Source organism: Microtus ochrogaster, chromosome 22, assembly GCF_000317375.1.
Source record: "Microtus ochrogaster isolate Prairie Vole_2 chromosome 22, MicOch1.0, whole genome shotgun sequence".
In the NCBI taxonomy this organism is placed as follows: domain Eukaryota; kingdom Metazoa; phylum Chordata; class Mammalia; order Rodentia; family Cricetidae; genus Microtus; species Microtus ochrogaster.
Window position 1 is genome coordinate 27,749,376 of NC_022023.1, and position 8,496 is coordinate 27,757,871.

At 47.7% G+C, this 8,496-nt stretch overlaps 1 protein-coding gene across 1 annotated transcript in view; it reads left to right on the top strand.

Annotated features, from left to right (window-relative positions):
• The first annotated feature begins 6 nt into the window (after nucleotides 1-6).
• Fam189a1 (family with sequence similarity 189 member A1) overlaps nucleotides 7-8,496 on the top strand; it is a 401,267-nt gene continuing 392,777 nt past the window's right edge. The window contains exon 1 of the mRNA XM_026784306.1: nucleotides 7-385. Coding sequence (XP_026640107.1) covers nucleotides 167-385 — 219 coding nt within the window. The 5' untranslated portion in view covers nucleotides 7-166. The remainder of the gene's footprint in view (nucleotides 386-8,496) is intronic.

Sequence of the window (8,496 nt, forward strand, 5' to 3'; positions counted from 1 at the left end):
CATCGGCGCGGGCTGCGGGAGCCCGGCTTTCTGGCCGGCCCGGCCGGCTGGCGGTGACCGCGCGTCGCAGCCTCTGCTGTCCACGGGGAGGCGGTCCCCGCAGCCGGCTCAACTTGCCTCGGCGCCTCTGTGAGGAGCGCAGCGCGGAGAGAGCTTGCGGGGCGCGATGCCTCCGGCCGGCGGCCCCCGCACACCGCGCCCGCACGCGCTGCCCCACAGCCTGTCCCGTTTGCGCGAGTGCCCGGGCCGTTCCCGCATCGTGCTGGCTCTCGGGGCCACGCAGATGGCGCTCGGATGCCTCATCGTGGCCGTGAGCTTCGCGGCGCTCGCGCTCACCACCTCTGCCCGCGTGCGCCACTCCTGCCCTTTCTGGGCCGGCTTCTCGGTGAGTGTCTGCGGCGGTGGCGCTGGCCGGGACCCGGAGCTGCAGTGACGGGGACGCGGCCCGCGCCGAGTGGGGGAGCGGACGCCCGGGTCTGGCAGCCGTGGCTCGGGTACAGTTTCCAAGTCTCGGGCAGGGGAACTCCGGGGACCGTCGCTAGTCTCACTGCCGCTCCAAAGCGCTGCTCCCGGAGTTACTTTTCGGAGGGGAAAGGAGCCAGACGCCCTCCCCTTGTCACCTGGCGGGTGGCGGTCGGTGGCGAGTCCCTGTCTGGGGCAGCTGCTGGGAGCTCTGCTCACCAGTGACCGACGCGGTCAGCGGGCGACCATGACCGAGGCGGCGCGGCGCGGGGGCTCCCGAGCCCGGGTGCTGAGCCCACTGTGAGCGGCTCCTTTCGCTGCGGTTTTCGCCGGGGGCGTGCGGGGCTTCGCGTTCGGTTGCGGGTCAGTCCGGGGGAGAACGGCTGGTTCTGCTCTGGTCACTCACCTCCCGGACACGGAGGCGTCTTGTTTCTTTCGTAATCCCCCGATCCTGCTGGACCGACTGGCGACTGGGAGCCAGGAGTGTGCTTTTTGAACTCTAGACTGATTTTCAGGTCCTTGACTCTCAAATCTTCCCCTAGGAAACATTTATTAAAGAAACCATGGGCCCGAGATGATTTATTGATTTATTTAGGTATTTTGTAGCGTTTTGATAAAAGTTGCTTATTTTCTATATTAATAAATAACAGGCATATGGGAATTAGGAGATAAATGAGGCACTGGTATTTATAAAGACCGGCACTTGTTTCGAGAACTCTTGACATCTGTAACTACATTTGGTCGACGGTGCACAAATAACATTACAGGCTTCCAGTGAACGCTATGCGTTTAAAATCCACGTACACAGACCCAAACCAAGCCTTTGGAATTAATGATCGCTGTTTGTTCTTAACTTTCGTAATTTTAGAAAAAAAAATCGGTCTTGCTTTTTTTTTTTTTTTTAAATTTATTTTGTTTGTAATGGCCTTTGTTCTTGCAAGTTCCTTGTCTGGTTTAAAATGAGATCCTAGCAAAACTACCCTTGAAACAAGGATCGATACAGGTGTGGCTGTTCATCCTAATGGGAGTATTAATTTTCCAAGCTTCTTTCAGACGGGGTGGGGAGGGGGGCTCATCTTGGAGCGCTAACTAGGCTGACAGGACGTGTGGTCACAGCTCCCAGTGTGCAGATCGATGAGAGGAGGTGGGCGGCCGCCTCTAGGGAGCCGTGGTCCAATCCCGCCCCTATATATAGTCTCCACACATCTGTTGCTCGGTTTTTAGCAATACTTAATATGCCTTGTTTTCATGTCTGTCTAGTGGGTACTGAGTTTCAGCCTGCTGGAACCAGCCTACAGGTGGCAGACTGGTGGTGAATTAGGCTTCCTGACTCTTTGCCTGAGCCTCCCCCACCTCCTCTGAGCCTTAGCTGAATTTCCCCAGGGTTTGCAAAGAGAACTGCCTTTTTTTTTTTTTAAATAATAAGCCTTAAAAAGAAAACATTAATTGGAGACAGCAGAAAAGGCATTTATATTAAAATACACATCCCCTGCATTTCGTTGCAGGGGTTAAGTTGGACAGGTAAAACAATAATGCGGTTTGTGTTTCAAATGCTGTTGTCTTCAACAGTTAGGAGTGGTTGGTTCTGGTTTCCCCCCAGTTCTGAGTCATGCCTGGTGTGTTAGGCTGTGTGTTCGCACTTCTCCAGGCTCTAGAGAAGAGCACTGAAGCCACCATGAAGTGCTTACACTTTTTACCTCCTACCCTGTGGCCTTCATCCCACAGGCTTCTCTTTAATCTTTCTTGTGCCGGGGATGGAACATCCCCGAACACACGAGGTGAGTGCTCCGCCCCTGAGCTGCATCTCCAGCCTTTAAATTCAGCATGGTCTATCGAGATTTTCACATGTCATCTCTGCCCTGCAGAAAGAATGGTTAGTTCCAGTTGGAACAGGCTTGCCTGTTGATGTGGTTGTGGATAGGGAACATGGGTTCTTTGCCTTTCTTATACAGTCTGCCCTTAGCACCAGCAGCTTCTGTAGCCATGGATTCAATCAACCACAGAATGAACATATTCAGGAAAACCCTGTTTTTATACAGAAATATGTATAGAGTTTTCTTGGCCATTACTACCCAAATAATACAGTATAGCAACGGTTTGCATGGAATTTATATTGCATTAGTTCTCATAGGCAGCCTGAAGATGATTTAAAAGCATTCAGGAAGACATGTGTGGGCTATATGCAAGTTGTATGACATATAAGAGATTTGAACGTCCGACCATGGGGGCTGGGAGTTCCTGAGATGAGTCTCCTATGGATAATGAATATATTTGCCCCAACTCCCTTGAAGGGTCTTCCTTATAGACAGGTGACCAAGATAACTGGCTTTTATGGAACTCACGGTGGGTTACTCTGCTCTGAACCTTCTGTAAGGAGTGCTTCATTGCTGCCTCAAACTTCTTTGGCCATCTGTGGTTTGGACCTGTTGCAGAATTATTATATCAGCAGTCCTTCTATCGAGGAAACGGTAGTACAGAGAAAACCAGTTCTCACTTTACTGAGCACTTACTGTGCCCTAAATCTGACAACCCCTTTTACATGGGTCCTACGCCACTTCACTGGGGGCCCAGTGGACCCCCTACTGCTCAGGTCCTTGGACAATTCCCTCCCTTTGAGTTTCCATGAGGTGTCTCCCTTGTCTTAGCCAGGGGAATGACATACAATCAAGCCAGCTTCTTTTCAGGGCTTACTCCTCACACAGCCCTGGCTCCTTGTGGTGAGTGATCTGAAATGGACGAAGAAGAAATACGTGACTGCCTCAGGGTCACTGAGCCAAGAAGTGGCTTTGAGCTTAACTTTAGACACACCAAGTTGTCCAGGACACAAAGAAACCCTGTCTCGAAACAAAACAAAGCAAAACAGCAACAACAAACACCAAGTGCCTAACTGGAGATGTCACTTAGCCGTCTATGTAGCAGAGATGGAGGAGAGCCTGCTGGTGGAGGAACCCACTTTGGCAAGGCGGTCCCACCTGTTTCTTAGGAGAAACCCTAACCATGTCTGAAAGGTGGAGGTTCAAGAGAAATTTAAAGACACATTACACTGGGAACATTGAGGGAACTTAAAAGTTCCGTGTGTGTGTGTGTGTGTGTGTGTGTGTGTGTGTGTGTGTGTGAGAGAGAGAGAGAGAGACAGAGAGAGAGAGACAGAGACAGAGAGACAGAGAGAGAGATGTGTATATGTATGGGTATGTATGTGTGTATATGTTTATGTGTGTATCTGTATGTATGTGTATGTAAATGTGTATCTGTATCAGTATATGAATAAGTGTATATTTATATGTATGTGTCTGTGCGTATATTTGTGTATGTGTGAATATATGTATGTGTATATATGTATGTGTGTACTTGTATATATGTGTCTTTGTGTGTGTACATGTATGTGACTATGTGTAATTGTGTGTGAATGTATAAAAATGTCTGTGTGAATGTATATATATATATATGAATGTATATGTATCTCTATGTGTATGTGTGTGTCTGTGTATGTACACATATCGGATTGCCATGTGGAGGTTTCAGTTCCTGACCACCTGGCCCATTGCTTTCAAGTCTGTGGCAAGGCAATACATTGTGGTAGGAGTGTATATCCTGCTTAATTTGAACCAGAGAGCAAAAAGAGGAAGGAAGAGGAAGGGCTGAAACCTACCATTCCCTTCTAGGTCATGAGACCTCCCACGAGGCTCCACCTTTTTCCATTAGTGCAGTGCAAAATGAAGTCGTTACCTCGTGGACCTTTCGCGGATATTCTAGAGCTAAACTATAGCAGGGGAGCTTGGCAAAGCTGGAGGCAGATGAAGTGGGACAGCTGTGGCCAGAGGCCAGTGATGACCAACAAGCCAGATGGTACTTTGGCTTCTGAGGGCCACCCCTCATGTGGTCCCCTGTCCCAGGCTGCACTGTCCAACAGGTTAGGAGATAAGTCACCTCTCTCTGCATGACTCTGTGGCGAGGTTGAGCGGTGATTGGCAGTACATTGAGAGCCTGGAGTCAGGTGGCGTCTTGACCAGTTACTCCTTAGGGAGCTGTTTCATCATTTTCTTTCTAATTTTGTCAATGCCCAGAACCCTGAATTAGTGCATTTGAAATCACCTGCACAGCAGCTGCCGGCAAAGAAGCTGAGCCTTTGTGTAAACTAAGCCCTGTAAGAGCAACGCCGCCAGACTTCTAAGAATATTCCTAAAGCAGTATGTAATTGTTGCCATAACCAAAATCCAGGAAATGCACAAACACGCTCTCTTCTCCACTGCGCTCTGCCGATAGGTAGCTGATGTTGCCAGTGGTGTGTAATGTCATTCAACAAACTTCAGTCACAAGTCTATCAGAATGCTTATATGTGAAATGCATCCTTTTCTTTTAAAGAATATGGAGCTGTAATTCTAGCACCCACATTTTACTCGGTGGCTCGCTATGAAGTGTGATGTGTCTCGTCCCTTGTCACAGTTGGTGATAATTTTGAATCCATTCTTTTAGTGACTGTGTAATCATCTACACTGCAGATTACCATGGTTTATTCGCTTTCTTGCTGCTGGGAACTTCCCGGTGACACAGATTCTAAGTGTCTGATGCTGCTGGTCTTAGATGCCAGTGCCTGCTTTCGAGAGTGATGTCCTGGAGGGTGGATTTGCTACTAGTCAAAGGGTGTCCAGGTTGGAATTCTGTTAGGTGTCATTGGGTTAGTCGAGGGAAAAGGTTATGATCATTCTCACCCCTGACACCTTGCATAAGGATTTGATTTTTTTCCCCACCCATGAGACCTGGAATATTAGCAACCTTGAGTGATTTTATCAACCTGACGGAAGAAGTTTGGCATCTGTTTTCATTTGAAGTGACTTTTCTAGCCACCTCATTCTTTCTTGCAAATAATCTCGCTGGGCTCAGTTCTTGCTGTCTTTTGAGATATTTAAAACTTTTTAGTCATATGTTCGTTTTCACTTTCATATTTTCTGCATATTTCCCTCTTAATTAGCATTACAGAGGTCACACAAATAGCCCTAAGATTTTTCTTCTAAGACTTTCATTTTACTTTTATACCCACAACCTCACTAATCCAGAATTTATTATTTTGTGTGTGTGTGTGTGTGTGTGTGTGTGTGTACAGGCAGGCACAGTACAGTCTTGTATGTGTGCACACTCACGCACACGAAGGCCAGAGGACAAACTTGGCTGTCATTCCTCCTTAGGTGAGAGCTACCTTGTTTTTTTGAGGAAGAGTCTCTCACTGGGACCTGGGGCTCTGTGATTAGTCTCAACTGGCTGGCTAGTGAGCTGAGGACCTGTGCCCCAGCCATAATCCCCAATGCACTGGCTGTGTGCTTGACTGAGCATGCTTTCTCTATGAGACACAAAGGCAGGCTTGTTCGTCTTCTCTATTTTTTCTGGACATTTTGGGAGCCAGGTTGCTGGCTTGATGTGACATCACCCCTGCATGGTTCTCCACTGCTATTTGCTAGTGAAGACCTCTCTGGATTAAGAAACCGACACTGGAACAGACTTCCTGCCCAAGCTGCAGACTCCATTCCAGGATCATCAGACATCCACATGTTTCCGCTCTCTGTGGCCATCTTCCATCCTCAAGCCTGCAGCCCCCACAGGAGAGACCACTGCTGGCTCATCCTAAAAGCCTCTCCCAAGGAAAGCAGACTCAGCACAGCTACCATGGCGGAGTGTCTTTGGTGTGATGGTCTTAGAGGAAAGATGTTGATACAGCCTCTGGCTTCTGCTCAACCTCTAGAAGAGTAATTCTCAACCTGTGGGTCGCGACTCATGGGGAGGAAGATGTTGACACAGCTTCCTCTCAGCCTCTAGAACAGCGGTTCTTGACCTGTGGGTTGTGACCCCTGGGGGAACTGCATATCATATATCCCGCATGCCACATATTTACATTAAGAGTCATAATAGCAGAATTACAAGTATGAAGTAGCAAAAACAATTTTATGGCTGGGGGTTCACTACATGAAGAACTGTATGAAAGGGTCACATCACAGCCTTAGGAAGGTTGAGAACCACTGATCTAGAACCTCACCCTTCTTGGTACCCCTTGGACTGCCATCTCTGAGGCCATCATCTAGGTGAGGGAGGTTCCTTTAGATGCTTCATTTCCCTTCAACAGATACCTTGAGTGGGGGCGAGTGGGTGAAGGCACTTTCTGCCAAGCCTGAAGGCTTGCTTGAGATCCCCGAGACCCACATGGTGGAAGGAGAGAACCAATTCCTGCAGGCTCTCCTCTGACTTTCATGTCTATACTGTGGCGTGGGTGCCCGTACGTGCCCCCCAAATAAATAGATGTAATAAAGCCCCAAGTCCCCTGAGATAATCATATAATCTGAAAAGGAATATTTTGCCTCCCATTTATAGAGGATTTGGCCCATGGCTGGTTGGCCCTGCTGATGATAGGCCTGCGGTGAGGAAACACATCATGGGAAGCATTGTGGGAAGGCAAATTGCTCATCCAGTGTGTGTGAGTGTGTGGGAGAGGGAACTGGAATCTTGTTCTTCTTTTTAAGAGCATGACCTTGCAGTGACCTAGAGATCTCCCTAAAGGTCCTATCACCTCCCAGTTGTGCTGCCCTGGGAACAAGAATGCAGCACATGGGTCTTCGGGGGATCACTTAACATTCAAACCACAGTGTCTGTACTGTAATGGGTCGCCTTTGCTCTCCGGGAGGCTCTGGCTATGTGCCCTCCTGTGTGCTGACCAAGGGCATCCTGGACCTTCCTGTGCAGAGACTTGGCAAGTTGAGAATGGGATCTCTATGTCTTCACAGCATGCCAGACTACCTGGATTCTATCCCTGCATTAAGCTGGTCTTTCACCCTCCGATTTATCGAGCTATGGTCAACAAATAAACAACATGCATTTAAAAGGTGGCAACATAGCGCTTTAGTACATCTCGTGTGATGGGTGTTCCACAGCCAAACCAAACCAAACTAAACCAAACCAAACCAAAGCAGATTCGTCGGCTGACAGTTGCCTGCTGGGCTTTGTGGTGAGCCCACCAGACAGCTCCCATCGTCAACACAGGCATGCAGTATATTATTAACTCTCGCTGTCCTGGCATGTACTAGGTTCCTGAACGTGTACCTCAAGGTTTGTTTGTACATTTGACCTGTGTCTTGCTTTTGAGTCCCGTTTGAAATGGTGGCTTCCTGTAGTGATGAACTATCTTCTCTTCTTCACCTATAGTTGACAGGTGTCGTATATTACCTACGTGACACAGTACAGTACAGTATGGTAGACAGTGATTTATGATGGAAGCCTGGAGGATCCAGGAGTGTTAAAATACTGGCATTTGTAGGTGTGTGTGTGTGAGATATGGGGACACGGTAAATGTAAGTAAAGTACTTCTTTGTATCAGCGGCTGCAAAAGCCTGTAGTAAATAGTCCCGGAGTCTCACCCCGTCCCCCAAACCAGGGTCTCTTGTAGTAACAGGCTAACTTTGAACTTGTTATGTAGCTGTGGTTGGCCTTACATTCCTAACCATCATGCCTCCATCTTTCTGAGTTCTTGGTTTCCCAGTGCATAGCAGTATACCTAGATTATCTTAAAATTTCAGATTTTAAAATTACCCGGATCTACCATAACAAATCTAAACTTTAGAAAAATCATTATTTTTATTTTTGTATGTGTAAATATTCGCCTACATGTATGTACATGTATGTATGTAAAATGGTCATGCTTGGTGGACAAGAGTTGTAAACTGTCACATGGGTGCTGGGAACTGAATCCCGGTCCCGTGCAAGAGCAGCCAGTGCTCTTAACTTCTGAGCTATCTATCCAGCCCAAATGGGGCACTTCAGATGGGCATGAAAGTTAATTGTTCTGAAATGAAGACTTAAAACTTAAGCTGACTCTCTTGTACAGAAAATTGGAAGCATGATGAGACAGTAAAATTTTATTTGAAAAATAAACCTTGCCATCGTCTAATTATAAGATTAGTTCAGGCCTGTCACCTGTAATGAGATCAGTCAAAATGAGTCATCTGGGTGTTTGGGGTCTGGATCTGGGCTTCTAACTGTAGATCAACCATACTC